At 44.5% G+C, this 22,860-nt stretch overlaps 2 protein-coding genes across 2 annotated transcripts in view; both read right to left on the reverse strand.

Annotated features, from left to right (window-relative positions):
• BMERB1 (bMERB domain containing 1) overlaps nucleotides 1-22,860 on the reverse strand; it is a 113,049-nt gene that overhangs the window by 46,869 nt on the left and 43,320 nt on the right. The window lies entirely within an intron of this gene.
• Nucleotides 21,570-22,189, reverse strand: LOC103012918 (60S ribosomal protein L17-like). Its single transcript, XM_057529845.1, has one exon. It carries the CDS (start codon nucleotides 22,157-22,159, stop codon nucleotides 21,605-21,607), a length of 555 nt encoding a protein of 184 aa, XP_057385828.1. The 5' UTR covers nucleotides 22,160-22,189; the 3' UTR covers nucleotides 21,570-21,604.

Raw genomic sequence — 22,860 nt, forward strand, 5'->3', positions numbered from 1 at the left:
GTGGCTCCTGGCAATCTTTGGCTTGTGGCAGCATCACTCCAACCTCTGCCTCTGTTTTCACATAGCCTTCTTCCCTGTGGCTCTGTGTATCCTCCTCTGTCCTTTACTGTCTCATTGCACTTAGGGCCCACCCTAATTCAGTATGATCTCATTTTAATCTTTATCTTAATTCTCCCTGCAAAGACCTTATTTCCAAGTAAGGTCACATTCTGAGGTTCTGGGTGGATATGACTTTTCTTCGGAGGACACTATTTAATCCACTACAGTGATGAATGGTCACAAGCGTACAAGCTCCCTGACAGCGATATGTCACTGTCTCCAAGAGATTTAGTCACTGTGCATTGAGCACAGCCGTGGCTGGAAGCAGCAAGAGTCCCAGGAAGCAGCCGGGGGTGGTGGGGATGAATGGGATGCGGTGGGAGGGGGCAGTGGGGCATGGTGAAAACCAGCTGGGGGCCAGAGTTAGAGATCCTTGGTCTGAGGCCAGTCACCAGCTGCATGACCTTGAATGAGCCCTTTTACCTGTTAGCATCACATTCTTCCTTTGCAAAATGGGATTCAATAGCTATCATGTGCTACACTGTGCTGTAGGCTTTATATGTACCATCTCATTTAATCCCTATGTTATAGAAGATGTAGCTGAGGCTTAGAGAAGCAAAGTGACTTGGCCAACATCACAAAACCAGAATGTCGCAGAGGCAGAATTCAAATCCAGCCTCTCTCTCCCTCTCCCTCTCTCCCCCTCTCTCTCTCTCTCTCCCCTTAACTGCCTGCCTTAACCACATTATACGGCCTCGGGTGAGGGTTAAATGCATTTATGGATGTGAACGCGCGTAGTTAACCGCCCCGCAAATATAAGTATCCTCATTCCTCACTCATCATGGTTTAGATGGGCAACCTGATTTCCGTGGGACACATGCTGAAAATGGCAACATACCCTGGGGCAAAGCGTGGGACAGAAAGAATTAATCACACCCCATGGATTGGCATTTTACCTCCATCCTTGGGGGAGGATGGAGGCGGTGGCACTGCCAGGCTCCAGGTGCTGAGATGAACACTTAGCTTTGACTTGGGGCAGAGGATGGAGCTGATACCTCTGTTGAAAAGTCTTGCTCATGGATGCTTTCCTTCCCCTGGAGAAAGGAGCAAAGCCTAGCCCTCAAATCAGATATGGAACAGTTAGAATTCTTTCTCTTAGTGACTGCTCTGTGCCAGGCACTGTGCTAGGCTCATTACAAGCCTTATCTCATTTAATCTTCACAACACCCCAGCTGAGGAGTTAGCCAGCTACAGCCATGGGCCAAAGCCAGCCCCCTCCCTGATTTTGTAGATAAAGTTTTATTGGAACATTGGCCACGCTCATTCATTTGTGTATTATTTTGGGTGCTTTTGCACTATGACAGCAGAATGAGCAGCTGTAACAGAGACTGGCCCACAAAACCTCAAACATTTACTATCTGGCCCTTTACAGAAAAAGTTTGCCAACCCCTGCACCCCTACCCTAGATGGTAGATGCTATCATTTCCCCAGTTTAAAGGTTAAAAAAACAAACAACAAAAAAACCCAGGTTTAGCCAGTAATGATAATAGGTAACACTTATTGAGCATTTATCACATGCCAGGATCAAATCACCTTATTTAATTCTCCAAACAGTCCTGGGTGGTAAATACTGTTAGCATCCATTTCACAGATGAGCAGATTGAGCCTCAGGAAAAGGAGTAAGTGATGGGGCCAAGATTTAAAACCAGCTCTGTCCTACTCCAAAGCCCTTGTTGTCATCAATTCTATTCAAGAACTACCTCCCCACTTAAGAAGCACCATCATCACCTTAGCAATAGAGAAAACTGAGTCTATTTTATTGCTTTAGGTACATGGAGAGTAGCTGTTTTTAAGAGTTAGCAGGTGCGGTGATTATCTGGGGAGCTCTACCCCCAGGGATTAGGATACACCTGGGTTGAGGGGTGGGGGTCATGTCCAAGGACCTTCATACAGGAGGTCTTCAGACCAGACTCTGAGAAATGCTGGTACAGGATGTGAGTAAGTGAATATCATGCATGGTCGGTTTCTTTTCAGTCTGAACTTGTGTAATAGTACTAGTATGATGGAAACCTTGACAACATTCTCCAGCTAGAAGGCAGACATCCAACAGCTGCCAATGAAGGTGTCCACGAGGAGGACAAATCCTGGAAGGAGACGGACAAGCGTTTCATGCCGCCTAGAGAAGACAGTCGCAACAAGGCTCTAAGAGAGAGCAAAGCATGGCTGTGTAGAGAGAACGAAGCACAAAGGCACAGAAGTCCCCAGGGCTCCAACTGCCATTGCTGTCAGTCAGCTTCCAGCAGCTGAGTCACTTCTGGGGGATGAGGCAGCTAAATCCATCTTTTTATCCCCAAATGCCACACCAGGGAGATTCATGCACAGCAGCACCAGCAAACAAGAGCTGAGCACCGGACATGACTGGGATGTGCCAGCAGGTTTAATCATTTATCTTGAAAATTTAAAGCTACCCGGGGACAGGGCAGAGGCGGTGGGGTTGGCAAATGAGGGCTGACAATCTCCTAGAAACTCGTAATTCAAATACAGGCAAGAAGGAAAACTGCTGGGGACCAAAGAGAAGTCTTCCCTGGTCCATCTTTTCCAGTCATGGGTCACAGTAGGAAGTTAAGCCCAGGGTCCCCTGGACAATGCCCACTTTTGCTTATGCTTCTTAATTTCATGCACCCAGAGCTCTCTCATATTAAGCATTAGTAGGAGTCCAGCACTAACTCATCATGCTCCTAAATACCTTGGCAGGTAGGTACACTCATTATCATCCTCTCTTTACAGGTCAATAAGATGAGGCTCAGAGAAAACATAAGTGATTGGCCAAAGTCACTCAACCAGTGAGTGGCACAGACCCAGGTCTATCTGATTCCAAAGCCCAGGCTGTAGGACAAAGGGCTACAGAATAGTGTTTCCAAAACCTCAATTACTATACAGAATTTACCACAATCATGTACTATCTGTTAGGGACTGAATGCTTGTGGCTCCACACCGCCCCCCACCACCTCCCAAAGTCATATGTTGAAATCCTAACTCTTAATGTGATAGTATTTGGAGGTGGAGCATTTGAGAGGTAATTAGGGTTAGGGGAGGTCATGAGGGTGGGGCTCCATAACGGGATTAGTGCCATTATAAGAAGAGACACCAGAGCTTGCTTCCTCTCTCTCTGCTCTCCACCATGTGAGGACACAAGACAGCCGTCTACAAACCAGGAAGAGGGTCCTCACCAAACACCAGATCTGCCAGTGCCTTGATCTTGGACTTCCCAGCCTTCAGAATTGTGAGAAATAACTGTTATTTAAGCCACCCAGTCTATGGTATTTTGTTACAGCAGCATGAGCTAAACACTAACTATACCATCAGGTACTCAATATTTCTTTATGTTGACTTTTTTTCACTCACATAAACTCCTTAAAGGAAATTTCATTATCACATCCATAAATAATAGGTCACCATCACTTAGCATAATTAGAAAATAGCCATAACCACAAGTCCGATGGAAACAAAGTGGTGTTATCAAATTCTGGCTAAATACTGTAGCCTGCTCAAGGCTCAGATTGAAGGCCTAATTTTTCTTTATTAACCAAGTAGATTAGCAAGTACTAAAAGTTAACAAGTACTGGAGAGGTGTTAAGGACAAACCACCAAACTGAGGCTTTCTTCTTTGGTAATCATAAAGATCGAAAATTGTAAAAAAGAGAGCGTAGGAGAGAGACTGTGGGCTCAGTTCCAGACCACTGCAATAAAGTAAGTATCTCAACAAAGCGAGTCACACAAATTTTTTGGTTTCCCAGTGCATATAAGAGTTAGGTTTGCACTTTACTGTAGTCTATTAAGTGTGCAATAGCATTATGTCTAAAAAACAATGTACGCACCTTAATTTAAAAACACTTGATTGCTAAAAAATGCTAACCATCATCAGAGCCTTCACTGAGTCATAATCTTTTTGCTGGTGGAGGGTTTGAAACGTGAGAATTACCAAAACGTGACACAGAGACACGAAGTGAGCAAATGCTGTTGGAAAGGTGGCGTTATAGACTTGTTTGACACAGAGTTGCCATAAATCTTCAATTTGTAAAAAACACAATATCTGGGGACTTCCCTGGCCGTCCAGTGGTTAAGACTCCACGCTCCCACTGCAGGGGGCATGGGTTCAATCCCTGGTCAGGAACTTAGATCCCGCATGCCACGCAGTGCAGCCAAAAAACAAACAAACAAAAACACACAATATCTGGGAAGTGCAATAAAACGAGGTATGCCTGTAATTTTCCTGCAACCTAATTCAATGTGGTTTGATGCTAGAGCATCTGGGCATCTCCCACCTCCTGGGAAAGCCGTTGTAGTACTGAATTCCAGCCCTTTGGGTTGGGAGAGTCTTAGAGGTCCTTAGGGCAGCCTCATCTCCGTGTCTGACAGGATTTGGAATGACACAACAGGATTTGGTTCTGATGGTCCCTTGACAAGCAGCAGTGGGCCCAAACTCTTCAGTTCTCATTGGAAATCAAATGAGAACTGAGGGCTGAAGGAAATTTCGCAATCACGTGTCAAGTTTTTCACCCAAAGATGAATCAGCCATTTCAAGTCATTATTTCATCCCAGCTCGTATGACAGAGGCAATTTAATGAAGGTGAACCTATTCATTTCAATCCCACAAACACTTATTAGGCATCCAGCATCCTTAGAATATCCTCAGAAGGACACATGAGAGAAGGGCCACAGTGGTTGTCCTTGGAGGACGTGGGAGACTGGGGGTCAATGTTGGAGGACAATCACCTTCCACCTAACACACCATTTTCTATTGTTCGAATTTTTAAATAAGCTTTTTATTTTGGAATAATTTTCGATTTATAGAAAAGTTGCAAAGCCAACGCCACAGAGAATTCCTGTCTACGCTTCCCCTAGCACCCACCACTGTTAACATCACCAAGACACTGACATTGGTGACTTACTGTTAGCTATGCTGTTTGAAATCTTACCATGGCAGGTGTTACCTATTCAAAACAGATTTAAAATAAAGAAAAATATGTTGGATGCAGGTGCTCTGGGAGCCATGGGAGCCCTCAGAGATGGCATGTGAAGGGGTCGGTTATGGGCATGGACTTTCAGGTCTCAGGGCCACCTCTCAGGCTGACCACGGTCCCATCAATTGTTGACTCTGGGCCTCAGTTGCTTCATCTGCAACGTGGGGACAATCATACACATCTTTTAGTGAATTTGCATAAGTGCCAGGCATATAGAAAGTTCTCTGTAATATTTGCTCTTATTATCCATTTAATAAATATGCATTGAAAACCTGCTTCGTGCCAGATCCTGTTCTAAGCAATGGGGATGGAGCAAAACAGACAAAACCCTTGCCCTCGTCAAGTTGACCTTGTAGAAAAGGGCTTACATGTTGGGGAGAAAAGTCATTAGCTCACCAACAGCTTACCCTTGATAGTAGGTTTGGATAGATTCTGGTTCAAGTCCTGGCTCTACCAGTAATTGTGTGATCTGGACACATTACTGATTCTTCCCAAGTCTCAGTTTCCTCTTCTGTAAAATGGGACAGTAACTCCTACCTCATGGAGTTGCTGCTATGGAGATGAAGTGAGAAACCATGTCAAGTGCTTGGTGCAGTGCCTGGGCATGATAAAAGGTGGTCAGTATCACCTGTCCTTTCCCTGGGAGAGTCAGACTAACGTGGGGGAGAAGACAAAGTCAGGATCATCAGATCCGGAGAAGGACGGCCTTCCGGTCATTTAGACCCATGCCTGCCCCGAACAGAGCGTCCAAGAGTGGCCCCACCAGCCCTCTGTCAAGGGGCCAGGCCCTTAGCTCTCACCACCCTGGGTACCCACAGGCATGTCTTCCTGGTATCGACCCAACAGAGAGTCTTAAACACTGGGGAAATAATATCTGAGCCCCACTACTGGGAATGGATATCCTGATGCATTTCAAAGGCTCCTGGGGATACCCCAGGCTTTTATTGTCATCAATCATTCATGTAGGAAAGAAGCTCATTTCAACCCCCAAACATCCTATTATGGGATGTATCAAGCATCTTGCCTTCTCGCTATAAAGTGAATCTAATGGGAAACAGCCGGTTGCTTTTAGTGAGTCACCATTTCCCAAGAACCTAAAGTAACTGCTTTTAATTCAGATGCTCCGTGCCCTCCTCCTCTGCCCTGTGAATAAGGATGCCTCTGGGTCCTGAGAGTTATCATACCTCCCGCTGCACGGAGCCTTCCCATCCATGATGTCTCTTTGTAATCACAATCACCTCCCAAGGAAGGTTTTGAGGAAACTGACTTGTCTTCAAATCGTGGCCATGGTTATTATTCTCTAATGGGACTTTGGGCATGTTTTTTTAGCGTCTCCGAGCTTCTATTTTCTCTGCCACATCGGCCTTGTCGAAGGTCACAAAAGTAATGAGGAAGAAGGCCCAGTCAGCAGTGGGGTTAAGAAACAGGCACTGGAGTCAAGCTGACTTGGGTTTAAATCCTGGCTCTGCCTCCTTCTAACTGCTGCCCTTGGGCAAATGACTTCACCTCTCTAAGCCTCAGTTTCCCTATCTGTAAACTGGGAGTAAGGATGTAGAATGTGAGAACATCTGAAGGCTCATTCTGAAAGCTCAGGAACCAAAGGGAAAGCAAGAGTTTCACCTCCCCTCTACTTGGCGGCCTCTGAGCACTTTGTTGGGACCTGAGTGTCTTACCCTCAGCACTACTGACATTTGGGGCTGGATCATTCTGAGCTGGGGGACTGGCCTGTGCACTGTAGGATGTTCAGCAGCATCCCCGGCCTCCACCCACTAGAAGCCAGCAGCATCCTCCCACCCACCCAAAGTGTCTTCAAACATTTGTGAATATTGCCATAGGGCACAAACTCATCCTCCCTTGAAAACCAGTGAGGTAGACCCACTTTTTCTTTTTTTTTTCAGTTTTTTAAAATTGAAGTATAGTTGGTTTACAATGTTGTGCAGTCTCTGCTGTACAGCAAGATGAGTCAGTTATACACATATAGACATTATTCTTTTCCATTATGGTTTATCACAGGATATTGAATATAGTTCCCTGTACTATACACTAGGACCCTGTTGTTTATGCATTTTACATGTGATAGTTTGCATCTACCAACCCCAAACCCCCAGTCCATCCCTCTTCCTCCTCCCCCTCCCCCTTGGCAACCACCAGTCTGTTCTCTATTAGACCCACATTTTCAACAGTGCTTTTGGGAGCATGGACATGAGACCCACGTGAGTGCGGTTAAAAAATCCATCTCTCTGGGCTTCTCCAGGGTCTACTGAATCAGAATCCCCCAAGAGGGGACCCCACAATCTGTACTTCATGAAGGCGATTCTTCATTCATTTCTTTGTGCCTCAGTTTCCTGAAATGGGGAGAGAGTGATGGAATCCACCACAAAGGCTCACTATGAAGATTAACTGAGGGAATCCATAGAGCCCTGGGCATGGTGTCCTCAATACATGTTAGCTCTTTTCATCCCAGAAGGACTGGTCTGGACAGAGAGGAACATGGAGGACACCAGAATTGGGGGAAGAACAGGAAAACCATGGACAGGAGGGTGACAGCCTGGTAATGACCACTCTACTCAAATGCCAGCTGAGAACTGTGACTAGTAATGAGGTGACACAAGGGGGACCATGAAAGCCACACGGGGTCTTTCCTCTCTGCAGATAATCACTGCTCACATTGACTGCATGCTTAGACTGCCTCCCCAGCTAAAACAAACGTGGACAACTGTTAATAAAAGGCAAGGGGAGAAAAAGAAAAAAAATATCCGTCTGTGTATTAGTTGTCTATGGCTGCCATGACAAATGATCACTAATTTATTGGCTTAAAAAGAATACAAATATATTATTTTATAGTTCTGGAGTCAGAGGTTTGACATGGGTCTCACTGGGCAATAAACAAGGTGTCAGCAGGACTGATGCTCTAGGGAAGAATCTGTTTCTTCTCTTTTCTTTTCTTTCTTTTTTTTTTACTTTTTGGCTGCATTGTACGGCATATGGGATCTTAGTTCCCCAACCAGGGATCGAACCCACACCCCCTGCAGTGGAAGCACAGAGTCTCAACCACTGGACCACCAGGGAAGTCCCAGAATCTGTTTCCTTGCCTTTTCTAGCTTCTAGTGGTCGCCTACACTCCTTGGCCTATAGCCACTTCCTCCATTTTCAAAGCTAGCCATGACAAGTTGAGTCCTTTTATGGTGCATCTCTCTGACTCTTCGTCCTTCACATCTCTCTCTGACCCAGTCAAGAAAGCCTCTCTCATTTTAAGGGCTCATGTGATTAGATTGGGTCCACTCGGGAAATCCCTTATAATCTTCTCATCTCAAAGTCTGTACCTTAATTCCATCTGCAACAATAATTCCTGTTTGCTGTATGAGGTAACATATTCATAGGTTCTGAGGATTAGGGTGTAAGCATCTTTTGGGGACCTTTATTCAGTAAATCACAGTGTATATAATAGAAGGGACCAAATGAACCTACTGCGGAGGGTCCCAGGATGGGGTCATTATCATCCTCGTGGGCAAAATCTGTGTTCTGTAGAAAGGGACCTAGTTTTAGTGAAGGAGGTGAGGCAACCAAGCAGTAAGACTGCCCTCCTGCTCACTGGGTATCGTCCACCCCACCCAGCTCAGTGCCAACAGCCATGGCACAACACCCTTAGCTGACAGCATGACTCAAGTTAAAATAAAATGTTGGCTCTGCCCCTTACTGGCTTGTGCCCTTGGAAAAGTTGCTTACATTCTCTGAGTTTTTCCTTTTTTGTTTGTAAAGTGTGTCTAATAACCCTAGCTTGCAATATTTGTTCACTCCACAATAACTATCTGCAAGGCTGGTAAGCTGGTTATGTGACCTTTCCCACCGTCAAGGTCCGTCATCTGTTAAGCGGGGATAATAATAAAGGTTACTCATTGGCTGTGGTGAGGGCTGAATGACAGGTTGTGTGTAAGGCTCTTAGTGTGGTACCTGGTACATCATAAGGACAGTGAGGTCTTGGTGAGTGTCAATTATCACAACTACTATCACCGTCATCATGATCAGCATCCTCCTCCTCATCATTACCATCATCATCACATCATCATTATCATCTTCTGCATCATCAGCATCAGCATCGCCACCATGACCATCACCAGCATCACCACCATCAGCATCAGCATCGCCACCATGACCATCACCAGCATCACCACCATCAGCATCAGCATCGCCACCATGACCATCACCAGCATCACCACCATCAGCATCAGCATCGCCACCATGACCATCACCAGCATCACCACCATCAGCATCAGCATCGCCACCATGACCATCACCAGCATCACCACCATCAGCATCAGCATCGCCACCATGACCATCACCAGCATCACCACCATCAGCATCAGCATCGCCACCATGACCATCACCAGCATCACCATCATCAGCATCAGCATCACCACCATGACCATCACCAGCATCACCATCACCATCATCAACATCACCACCATGACCATCAGCAGCAGCAGCATCACCACCACCGTCAAAAGAGAAATCAGACAACCTTAGGCCGACACCACAGCTGGAGCTGCGGATAGGGAAGGACAGAGGCGATCGGCCCCAGGAGCCCCTGCCCCAACTTTACCTCCCTCCCCAGAACTCCCTTCACTGGGAATACCCTACCTCTTACACCATCCCATTCCATGCCTTTTAAGGAGAATGAGAAGCACTAAAAAGCTGTGTGTCCTACCTGCATCGTCCACAAAACTAGTCTTAGGTCTGGAGGGAAGGGGGAGGGAGATCATATTAAGGTAGTGGAAAGCAATTCTTTTTTTTTAAACGACGATTCTAGAATATTACCCTTCAAGGAATCACCTCAGAACGCCCTATGCTTCCAATAATACCAACATTCCTCAAGCCTTTTAAAACTTTTATTAGACTCCAATATGGTGATTAAATCCTTCCTGGAATAAGGAGAGGTATTAATAAACAAACTCTTCTTTGATCATTGCTTTCAAATCAGTTTATGAGCCATTCCAGAAAAGCAGTTTAACACATTTATATTCACTTTTTTATATTCATGTGATTTGATTACCCACTTTATTTGGCTCAGAACGACCTTTCCAAACCTCAAACTCCCTCTCCAAGGCAAAGGTTTATCACCATTGAGGATGTTCACAAGACTTCAACACAGATTGGGACTGCAGTTCCCAAGGGAGATTTCCAGAAAGGTTTTCATTTGAATAATGTGTGTGTTACCTCTGGGGTGGGGCTTTGAAGGAAATGACACATGAGTTCTGACAGTTTATCTAACAATCTGTAATGTCATTTTTTCATTATTCAGTGTCCTCACCCCAACACATCTAAGTGACCTTCAATGAGTCATCAAATCACTCTGTTGTATTTCTCCAACCCCAAGCAGAAGGGCTCAGACTGGTTTCTGAGGTCCTTAAAGACCCTACAAGAGAATATTCTCCCTAATTCAGAGGGAATTGGTAAGAATGTCGAATTACAACCATGGAAATTGATAACCCTGTAATAACAATAAGGTAATTGTCCAATTAAAATTGCATAGACAACTAATGTTTTTTGGTACTTCTGCAGGTTCATCCTATTATTCAAGGTTCATTTCTTTAAAAATGGTCCTCCAGCCCTGCAATCTCAGAAAGACTTCATGAATATAGACAATTATGAATCTATCCTGAGCTGTGATTCATGCATCTTTTACTAAGACTCCCTAACACTTCCAATTTACAAACCAATTCAGAAGTAAGCAGAGGGCCCAGGTCACGCAAGGATGGGTAGAGAACCAGACAGTGCTGCTTAAAAGCCTGCTTGGCGGGGCTAAGATGATTAGAATCTAGAGGAAAATAAATTGGGACTGTCTAAAGTAATATTTCAGTTTTTAAAAATTGCTTAGCCTGGAAATCATGTGGCTCATTTCATCCCTCACTGGCTGGAAACTTAACTGGAGAGATAAACTGCTTGGAGAACATTATTTTATTTCAGAAAGTTCAAGACCGAGGAATAGCCTGGGATAAATCCTTTTCTGAGCTGGGGTGGTTTGGGTGTGATTTGGGATGCTTGAGGGTCAGAGAAAACCAGCCAGGAAAGTCTGTGCATGGGCTGTGTGCAAGCATGAGTGGGCCAAGTTCAATGTTCAACAACACGGGCTGCAAGCTGGGAAGCCAGAGGGAGAGTTGGATCATGGCAGAAGAAGAAAGGACACAAATGTGGAAATGGACTTGCTGGATTGAAAGTCCAGCATGAGAAGTAAGATAAGCCCCTAAACAGAAAGAAAGCAAAAGCGTAGGACAAAAGGCAAAAGCATCGGACTAGAAATACTCACGGATATATATATATATATATATATATATATATATATATATATATATATATATATATATATATATATATATATATATATATATATTTAAACTAGATTCCATACTTTGCTCAGATTTCCTTAGTTTTTACCTAATGTCCTTTTTTTGTTCCAGGATCCTATCCAGGACACCCCATGACATTTAATCATCATGTCTCCTTAGACTCCTCTTGGCTGTGACAGTTTCTCAGAGTGTCCTTGTTTTTGATGGCAACGTTGACAGTTTTGAGGAGGATTCATCAGATGATTTTGTAGAATGTCCCTCCACTGGGATCTGTCTGCTGTTTTTCTGTTGATTAGACTGGGGTTATGGGTTTGCAAGAGGAAGACCACAGAGGGAGAGTGTCATTCTCACTGTCTTCTATCAAGGGCACTCTAAAGGTCACTCTTGATGTTGAGCTGGATCACCTGGCCGAATTCATAATTGTCAGGTTTCTCCCCCCTACTCTTTTCCATACCGTACTGTTTAGAAGGAAGTCACTAAGCACAGCCCACGCTGACAGGGTGGGGACTGATGAGCACTTCTTTGAGGGCAGCATATGGTATTATTTTTATAAATAGAAAAATATTCCCACATTAGAAGGTGAGGAGGATCACATGCCAGTGGATCCAAAACCCAGAACTTCTGTGTGTCCCAGCTAGAACTGGGGGTGTGGCAAGGGCCAGCTCCCCAGCAACGCTGCAAGAGATGCAAAATCTGAGTGCTCAAGTCCAAACGTCAACTTGATTTCAACAAAGCTGAAGATGCCAAAAAGCTGGGTGTAAAAACTAGGCAAAATTTCAGCCAGTTGGGATACTTTTCATAGGCAGTGATTTTTATCCTAACCAGCATCCCTTTTCAACACTCAGGGCTCCACCCCCTCAGGGGGTCCTTCCTCTGTGGGACCTTGGGCAAATGACTTGGCCTCAGATGTTCTGAAGGGCTTTTCATATATTCAACGTACCTACCATAGGCCAAGCAATGTTCTGGGCACTAGGCACACAGAAATGCAGCATTCATCCTAGTGGGGACGATGGGCAGCAAGTAAAAAAATAAACAACATCCTTTAAGTTGACAGGACTATGCAGAGAGTAAAATGTGGTTATGGTCTGGTAAGCGATTGACAGGGCCTCCTTCAGACAGTGGGGCTGAGGAAGACCCCTCTGAGAAAGTGACATTTGAGCTGACACTAAATGACCAAGAGGAGCCAGCCTGGGAAGATAGAAGGAAAGAATGTTACCAGCAGATGGAACAGCAAGTGCGGGAGCCCTGAGAGGGGAACCAGCTTCATGCTCAAGAACAGAGAAAAGGCCAGTGTGGGTGGAACAAAATGAGAACAGGGGAGGGTGTGACACGATGGAGAGACAGGAAGGGGCCAGATAATGCAAGGCCTTGTGGAAAGTTGGATTTTATTCCCAGTGGTTGACCTACAGAAGGATTCTAAGCAGGGGAGAGATGAGATCGCTATCTCCCATGAGAGAGGGTGTAGAGGTAGGGAGCAGGCATCAAGGTAGGAAGACCAGCTTCCTGCAATTGCCTCACAGAGTTGGAGAATTAAATGCAGCATAATGTGTGCAAATTGCTTAGTCCAGGGCTTGGTCATAGAAAGTGATCAGTAAATGAAATAAAATACATGCAGTCAATAAATGCATGACTGCAGTTATGCAGATGCTTCCTGCTTCTTCCAGCTCAGCCACAGACACCTCTGTAGCTCCCACTCTCCATGGACTTTTGCAGAAGGTGATTCAGCCCCTCAGTTGCTGGCTGTCCTGTTCCCACAGACAGGGCTGTCTGGCCTGGGGTGTGGCAAATGGGTGGCAGGGAGGCTGAGCATTTTGGGGGTACACACACACCCAGGCACACAAGATGGGGTCTGAAACATTGGCCCAGGCCCCAGAGTTAGGACTGGAGTGTGTCCTCCTTAAAGGATAACGGAATATGCCACCCCAAAACATGCCCCTTTGGCATAGGATTATTTTGAGATGAAGGCAATGGAGAGAAAAAAAAGATACAAGAAAAGCTCTCTGCCCTCCTTGATTTGCCTACAAGCAGGACATCAATTTATAATAAAGAGGTCTCCCCTCCCCTCTGTACCAGGAAGGAGAGAAATTAATCACTGGGAACAACTCTAGATCCTCATCAGCCTGGAGATGGCTCCAGAAAAATCTATACAACAAACTTAGACTAACTAGTCCTTATTGTCCATTAGTTTCCCCCATCTACCTACCTTCTCATAAGAAACTCAAAGTCCCTTTTCTTTGTCTTGCCAGTACTCTAGAAATGTATTGTTCTTCTGTTAAGATGCTATATCAGCCCGAGTTCTAACCACTGTTATGAGTTACTCATCACTCCCAGGTATATGTGTGATGCACATGTTAATAAACTCCTGTTTATTTTTCTCTTGTGAATCTGTCTTTTGTCAGTCTCATTTACAGGGCTCCAGCCAGGGAGCCTGAGATGGGTAGAGGACAAATTTTTTTTCCCTTCCCCACACCTGGTTGGCACCTCCTAAAGTAGGTGCATGTAACTGAGGGCCACACTCTTGTTTGGCGGAGGATGGGGAAAAAAATGCTGAATCTGGAGTGGGTCACTGAGAGCAAAAGAAAAACGAGGTCAGAATGAAGGGTACCAAGGGATAACCTTGAGGTGATAAACATCTGGGGAAAGGTAGGAAAAGCTAGACTCTGTGGTGTGGAGAGGAGCAGAGGAAATTGTCATCAATATTCCCAAGGCTGGAAAACTCCACCATGAGTCACAAAGTGCCCACGTCAAGAAACAGCTATTTTGAGCCCAGCTAGAGGGTGGGGCACTGTCTGCCTTTACTGAGATGGGTGAGTGGCTGAGCCAGGCCTTTAGCTATTCAAGTCACTGCTTCCTCTAAACAGAATCTCAATCAACTGAGTGCTGAGAGTCTAGACCACCTGACTGCACAGAAAATGAAATCTAAACCATTCTGTAGCTCCGGGTTTGTCAAGCCTAGAAGGTCTGCTCCAGAAGAAGCTGGAACCTGCAGAGAGAACTTTGCCAAAGGGAAGACAGGCAATCCCTTTGAGAAGACGGGGTGTGAACAGCAATTTCCTGCTCCTGGCAGCTCATCCACCCACTTTGTTCGAGGCATTTAGATTCTAAATGTCACATGATGATGTCCCCGACATGAAGTGGACATTTGGTGATTTTTGCCTCCCAGCATCCATTCACCTTTCCTTGGCAAGAGGACCCCCATTTTAGTTGGGGAATCGATGCAGGCACCACTCCTGGGTCTTGGGAATTGTTGAGCTGACCCTGCCAGGGTGTGGTGTTCTGTTTCCCCAGACCCCTGGGGCTCATTCAGATGGGCATGAAGCTCCATAACAAAAGCCAAGTAATCAGGCCCTGAGCTTTTGTGTGAACTCTTGGAGGGAGAGAAACCCTGCCTGGTTTCCTGCTGGCCTTGGACCTCTCAGAACATGGATCCTGAGGGCAAACCTTCATGGAAGGGAGAAAGGCCAAGAGATGGAGAGATGGAGAGAAGCAGATGAACCCTGGATCGACTTCTAGAGTAACAGAACCCAGTGCATTCTCTTTTTACTTAAGCAGTTTGTTTTCTGTTGCATATAACAGAAATATGTTGCATATAATGGTCACATAAATACTCCACATCGTCTAAGAGAAATGAGTAAGGAGGAGCAGCAGAGGGTGGAAATGCCTCTGAGGTAACAGGGCTGTGGATTCAGGGCAATCCTTGTGTCTCCCCTGTCCATAGTCAAAAATGCAAACATGATCGTCTCCTAAGGCAGGGATTGCAAACTACAGCCCACGGGCCAAGTCCAGACCACCACTGTTTTTGTACAGCCTGTGAGCTAAGAATGGTTTTTACGTTTTTTACATATTGGGAAAAAATCAAAAGAAAAATAATAGTTTGTGACATGTGAAAATTACACAAAATTCACATTTCAGTGTCCCTAAATAAAGCTTTATTGGAATGTAGCCATGCCCATTTGTTTATGTATTATCTATGGCTGCTTTCACACTACAACAGAGCTGAATGGTTGGAATAGAGACCATCTGACTTCAAAGACAAAATATTTACTGTTAGCCCATTAAAAGAAGGTTTGCAGACCTCTGTCCTAAAGGATTCTTTAGACAAAGGAGATTTTGTAACTAGCCTTTTATAAACTAGGCTACTAAGGGCTTTAAGTTCCAAACTTACTATGCACAGAAACGTGTTAAAACGATTGGCTTTTCTTGCCAAGTAAAAATGAGAAGAATTGCTAATTATTTATAGAAACTTGTTTAGAAGAAACTCCGTTTTAAGCTTTTAAGGTTGTAAACCAGAAGTACTATCCAGAACTCAAAAATAATCCCAAAGGCAACAGCAATGATATATTCAATTTCAGTAATGGTTATTTATTTTCCCATAACCACAAAAATTCTATTTCTAGTATCTTCTATCTTTTAAATAATCCAAGAACTAATATAAGCCATAATTGAAATGAACTTAACAGTAAGAATAACAATAGCTATTATTTATTAAGCCTTTACTATTTGCAGGCAGAGTTTGAACATTTTACTTATATTCACACATTTAATTGTCCCAACCACTGCACTGGGTAGATACTATTATTCTACCCATTTGGTAGATGAGAAAACTAAGGCACAGAGGCAAGGTAAGTAATTTGCCTACTGTCACACAGCCTGAAAATACTGGTGCCAGGATTCAAACCCCTGTAAACTGGTCCCCTAAATTGGACTACACTATGGGGAAGACTATCTCAGCTTTATTTAAGAGAGATGGGGGGGGGGGATTCCCTGGCGGTCCAGTGGTTAGGACTCAGTGCTTTCACTGCCAGGGCCCCGGGTTCAATCCCTGGTCGGGGAAACAAAATCCTGCAAGCTGCATGATGAAGCCAAAAAAATAAAAAAATAAAAATAATAAAAGAGAACTTCCCCGGTGGTCCAGTGGTTAAGACTCTGTGCTTCCACTGCCGGGGGCACGGCTTCAATCCCTGATCAGGGAAGTTTTGCACGCTGTGCAGTGCAGCAAAAAAACCAAAAAACCAAAAACAAAAAGAGAGAGAGAGAGAGAGATGAGGGTAACAAGATTTCACCTGATGAAACAAAATTCATATTTTATGGCAAGACAAGAAAATTTAAACGTAAAATTGTTCTCTGCCTGTTTGGGCCTCCTCCCTCTCCTTTAGTGTGTGTTGTACCTCTGCATTAACCAGACCTCCTTAGGAGATAACCTTCCTTATTTATCTTGTAAGGGACCACAGTGACCCATGACCTACTACTCACTTTGTACGTGTGTAAACTGTCAATAATACATCATTTGATGTATAACCCTTTATCTCAAAAACTTATGTTAACTGTGCTTTGACCTCTAACGGGTAGAATATTCCTCAGAGCTTTCTGAAAGACTGTCTCCTGGGTTAAAATCCACAGGTTGGCTCCAATAAAATTTTCCATTTCTTTCTTAGATTCACTATTGATTAATTTTTCATCAACACACTATAGTCTGAAATTTAATTAGTAGCACAATGCAGTGCATACTTTTTTTAAAACTTCTTAGAACGTCAGCTTTTCTGGAAAATGTCTTTCCTCTGAACCTTCTACATAGTCATGTTAGGCAACGGACCCCCACCCCTCTCCAATCTCCCACATCTGATTGGACCGGGTATGGACATCTGACCCAAGTGGACCAATAGGCTCTTCCCTGAGACTTTGGTACTGAGATTAAGATTCCAGCCTTAGGACTTCCCTGGTGGGGTAGTGGTTAAGAATCTGCCTGCCAGTGCAGGGGACACGAGTTCGATCCCTGGTCCAGGAAGATCCCACGTGCTGTGAAGCAACTAAGCCTGTGCATCACAACTACTGGGCTTGCGCTCTGGAGCCCGCAAGCCACAACTATTGAGCCCACGCACCTAGGGCCCGTGCTCCGCAACAAAAGAAGCCCCCACTCGCCACAGCTAGAGAAAGCCTGCGTGCAGCAACGAAGACCCAACGCAGCCAAAAATAAATAAATAAATGATTCCAGCCTCAATCTAACTGCTGTTTTAAAACATAAGCCTGGTAGCTGTTTGCCACAAGTTCCAAAAACCAGAAAAAGCCAGTCTTCAGTGTGAGAGAAGAATGAAGGAGACATGACAAGAAAAACACAGATGAGAAATGGAGGTGGAGGAAGGGAGCTCCCTGCTTCACGACACGCCCTAGTCCCTTCCTGAATTCCAGCAGAACTCCGCCCTGGGTTTTGGGAGGCACCCCCGTGATGGTTAATTTTAGTGTCAACTTGAGTGGGCCACCATGCCCTGATTACACATTATTTCTGGGTGTGTCTGTGAGGGTGTTTCTGAGTGAGATTAGCATTTGAATGGTGAACGCTGTAAAGTAGATGGCCCTCCTCAAGTGGATGGGCAGCATCTCGTTCCAGGAGGACCTGAATAGAACAAAGGGCAGGAGAAAGAAGAACTCCTCTCTTTTTTCCCTGCCTCACTGATTGAGCTGGGACGTCTCATCTCATCCTCCTGCCCTCTGACTGGTATTTGTATCATCGGCTTCCCTGGTTCTCAGGCCTCCTCCAGACTCAGACTGAATTACTCCATTGGCTTTCCTGAGTCTCCAGCGTGCAGATGGCAGATCGTGAGAATTCTCAGCCTCCATAATTGCATGAACCAATTCCTTATAGCAACTCTTTATATATATATATATATATATATATATATATATATATATATATATATATATATATATCCTATTGGGTTTCTCTGGAGAATCCTAATACAATCCAGAATCCTTAAATAATATCCCTTTGGCTAAATCGATGGGTTTCAAATACCTACAATCGAAAGAATCCTCAAACGTAGCCCAATTAAGGGCAAAACAATCTTCCAGTTTTCATATTCTCTGAATCATCAGCATGAGCCTCTCAAATAATGGATTTGCTGGATTTCTAATTATTCCCTTAGTTGTGCACTAACTAGGCCAGCTCCCAGGAATCGCTGGTTTGTAGGCGGAGGGACTAGTTGAAGATACCTAAAATGGTGTATCAGACATGCAGGGAGTCAACAAATTGGTGTTAGACTTCAGTTTACTTTTTCTTATTGTTTGTGTACTTCTATTCTTTTTCCCTGAAAAGAAGCAAACATTCTTCTCCATTTCCCTTCAATGAAACAGCTGGAAATGGCAGTTTTACTTGGGATGGAGCTGAGGGAGGGAGATAAACGGTGTCTTAGAACCAGTTGCTGAAATGACCGGAATGGATATAAAATACAGTTGCATAATTTCCTCATAAGTCACATTTCTGAAGGTGGAAATGGTTCTGAGACAATCCAAATGCTTCTCTGAAGAAATTAGTAAGTGGGATGGAAAAGAAAGTGATGGCTTCCCAGGGTTGGTAGTAATTGTGATTTGAATGGGTGTGATAGTCCCATTTATAGATGGGCAACATGAGGACCTGAATGGCCAGGAGATTTGCTAACCGATGGCAAGGTCAGGATTAGGCCTCTGGCCTTGAGTCCAGCTCTTCAATCCCAGTGGCCTCTGAGTGATGTCTGTTCTTTTCCCCAGCCAGCATCTGTGTCCTGATTTCCCGTTGGGGGATTGGGCATGTGATCCAGAACCTGGCCAATGAAAATATTCCACCACCACCTCTTCCCCTTTCTCCTGCCATAATAATTGGTTCAGGTCTGGGCAAATTACCCAATTTGGAGTCATGAGAGTCAGTCTCAGGAGTTTTAATGAACCTATTGGAGAAGAGTATGCTCTCCCTTCTGGGATTGCTAGCTGATGGCTAATGTAAGCTTGGAGCTGTTGAGACTGCCACACAGAAAGCACCTGTCTGAGAGTAAAGCTGACACTGGTAGATGCAGAATAAAGAAAAGAAGATGGAGAGACTGAGTCCTGCTGATCTGGGACTGAACTGATCCTTAGTTGAACCTCTGGATCCAGCCATGCCTGAAGCTAGCCCAATCTCTTCCAGGACATAAACCAATAACTTCTTTCTTTAGCTTGAGCCAGTCGAATTAGCTTTGCTGCTTGAACCCAAGAGCCCTGAGTAGTGCAGCTGTCATCCTATAGCCTGCAGGGGTGGTCAGTACCTGCCCTGAACATTCTAAATATTTGGCACAGACCAGCAGGCTGAATGTGACAATGAACATTCTTGCATGCACTGTTTATCGAGTGCCTACAATGTGCCAGGCCCTGGGCCCAGTGCAGCTGACACAGAGGTGAACAAGATAGACCCACCCCCTGTCCTCATAGAGCTCAAAGACAGACAATCAAATGGGCTAGTACAATAAGGTGGATAGGTGCTTGGGCAGGAGAAGCATTGAGACCTTCACTAGTCTGGGGCCAGAAAAGTGTCCCCGAGGAAGTGACCTTTAAGCTGACACCCAAGAAGGACACAGCAAGAGTGGGAGAGGAGAAAAAGAGGGGACGAGGTGGAAGGGAAACATATGCCAAGACCAAGCCTCAAGACAGGAGGACAGCCCAGGATGGCTGCAGTGTAATGTCTGAGCTAGGAACTAGCACGGGAGGATGCTGGAGGTCCTTCTCTTTTTTTCGTTAGCAGGTCTGACCTCATTTCATGGCACTTCGTTTTATTGCGCTTTGCAGATACTGCACTTTTTTACAAAACAAAGGTTGGTGGCAACGCTGCATTGAGCAAGTCTATCAGCACCATTTTTCCCAATAGCATTTGCTCACTTTGTGTCTCTGTGTCACATTTTGGTAATTCTCACAGTATTTCAAACTTTTTCATTATTATCGTATTTGTTATGGTTATCTGTGATCCATGATCTTTGATGTTACCACTATGACTCACTGAAGGCTCAGATGATGGCTAGCATTTTTTAGCAATAAAGTATTTTTTAATTAAGGTATGTACATTGCTTTTTAGACATAATGCTATTGCACACTTAACAGACTACAGGTATAGTGTAAACATAACTTTTATACGCACTGGGAAACCAAAGATTCGTGTGACTCGCTTTATTGCGGTGGTCTGGAACCGAACCCGCAGTATCTCCAAGGTGTGCCTGTACTTCTAAAGCATATCCTGAATCCACCCACTGCATGCCATCTCATGACTCCTCTCCTAGCCCGTCATCTGAGCAATTTCTAGAGCCGTCATGGTTTCACTCCCCACAATCCACTCTTCACGCAGCAACCAGGGTGAGGGCAATAGGGAGCCATAGAAAGAACATGAGCAGGGAAGGGGCAGGCCCTCTTAGGATGAGCGTCTCTACTTTGCCTGCAGATCATCTTTAACTATTTCTCAACTGGGTCCTTAAGTTATTTTCTGGGTGTTCGTTCAGCCTGCTGGTGGAGTCTGAGGTAAGAGCACCCCAGTGGGATCTGCAGGTGTTGGCAAAGCCACCCAGGCCGCTCAGGATTAACTGCAGTGAAAGACGACTTGTCCTTTGCCTGTGTCTTCCTTGAATTTTTATTTTATTTTATTTTTTATTTCTTTTCATTTCATTTCATTTCATTTCATTTTTGGCTATGTGGCATGCAAGATCTTAGCTCCCCGACCAGGGATCAAACATGTGCCCCCTGCAGTGGAAGCACAGAGTCTTAACCACTGGACCAGGGAAGTCCCATTCCTTGAATTCTTTAGCAGCTGAGCCAGGAGAACATGCTCAGGGTTGCACTTTCCATTCAGTTCAGCCAAACTGTGTTTGGGGCTTCCTTTGGGCAAGGCCACTTGCCGGATGTTGGGTATTTGGAGAATAAACAAGAGGATGTCCTGGGGTTGAGGGACTTTGAAGCCCATGGGGAGGGAGAAATTCATGAGGCAAGAGAGGAAAGGCATGTAGAAAAAAATATTTTAGATGTCAAAAAAGTAAAAATGGTGAAAGAAGCCAGACACAGAGGCCACATGGTGTATGGTTCCATTCATATGAAATACCCAGAATAGGTAAATCCATAGAGACAGAAAGATTAGTCTGGGGTAGGGGTGGGGGAAGTGACTGCTTAATGAGTATGAGTTTTAGGTGACAAAAATGTTTTGGAACTAATTAGAAGCAACGGTTGCAGACATTGTGAATATACTAAATACCACTGAATAATAAACTTTTACAATGATCAATGTTCTGAATCACTTCGCCGTACAGCAGAATTAACACAACATTGTAAATCAACTCTACTTCAATTTACAAAATGGTTAATTTTATGTTATGCAAATTTTATCTTTTTTTTTTTTTTTTTTTTAATACTTTTATTTGCATTTATTTTTTGCAGCATTTATTCCCGGGCCATAAGTTTTTGTTTCTTCAATTTCTTCTGGGATATCTTTTTCTTCTGGTCAACCTCCTCTTCTGGCTTAGGAACAATCTGTTCTTTTTCAGTAAGGATCATCTCAATGTGGCAGGGAGAGCTCATGTATGGGTTGATCCGACCATGAGCTCTGTATGTCCTCCGCCGCATCTTGGGGGCTTTGTTCACCTGGATATGCTCAATGACCAGAGAATCTACATCTAAGCCCTTAAGTTCAGCATTACTCTCTGCATTTTTGAGCATGTGCAGTAAAAATTCAGCACTCTTTTTGGGCCACCGACCCTGCGTCCAGCCCCACTGTTTGGCCTGGGCACACCTACCAACTCCACCATTGTAACGACGGAACGGCACACACTGCTTCTTTAAAGTGACATCCTTCAGATACTTGGTGGCCTTTCGGATATGCATACCCTTAATGGCCTGGGCTGTTTCACGAGTGTTCTTAAAGTGAACACGAAGATTTGAACCTCTCGACTTGCATGATTTTGTGGGGTTTTCTGGGTCAAGTGAATAGCGAACCATTTTGAGAGGTCACCTCAGGCCGCTGACCGGAAAAAAGCAAATTTTATCTTAATTTTAAAAAAAATAAAGGACACAATTCTAGCCAGAAATATATCATGTTCCTAGCAGGGGTGGCTTTGGAGCTAGACCTTGAAGCGTGGGCTGGATTTTGTCCTGTGGAGGCTGAGAGGCAGAAGAGGGTGAAGGAAATTTTCTAGGTCTAGTGAAGGGCTAAGCAGTAACTGCATCATTAATTGTCAGGGCAACCCTTCCAGGTAGGAAATGTTGTATTAGCCGTGTTTCATAGATGGGAAAACGAGGTCCAGAAAGAGGAAATGACTTGTTCAAGGTTGCACAGTTGGTAAGTAGCAGAGAGCTGGAAATTAAACCTAGGTTCATCTGATCTCAACCCAGCTAAACTGTCTCCTAGTAGAGGGAAGAGCATATACTCTCAAAAAATTAGAAGAATTTATCCTGGGGGTGGGCTTGGGGCCGGGTAAAATGGGTGAAGGTGGTCAAAAGTACAAACTTCCAGTTAGAAAATAAATAAGTCCTGGGGATGTAATGGACAACATGGTGACCGCAGCTAATAATGCTGTACTGTATATTTGAAGGTTGCTAAGAGAGTACATATTAAAAGTTCTCATCACAAGGAAAAAAAATTTGTAACTATGTGTGGTGATGGATGTTAACTAGACTTCTCATGGTGATCATTTGGCAAT

Source organism: Balaenoptera acutorostrata, chromosome 15, assembly GCF_949987535.1.
Source record: "Balaenoptera acutorostrata chromosome 15, mBalAcu1.1, whole genome shotgun sequence".
Classification (NCBI taxonomy): domain Eukaryota; kingdom Metazoa; phylum Chordata; class Mammalia; order Artiodactyla; family Balaenopteridae; genus Balaenoptera; species Balaenoptera acutorostrata.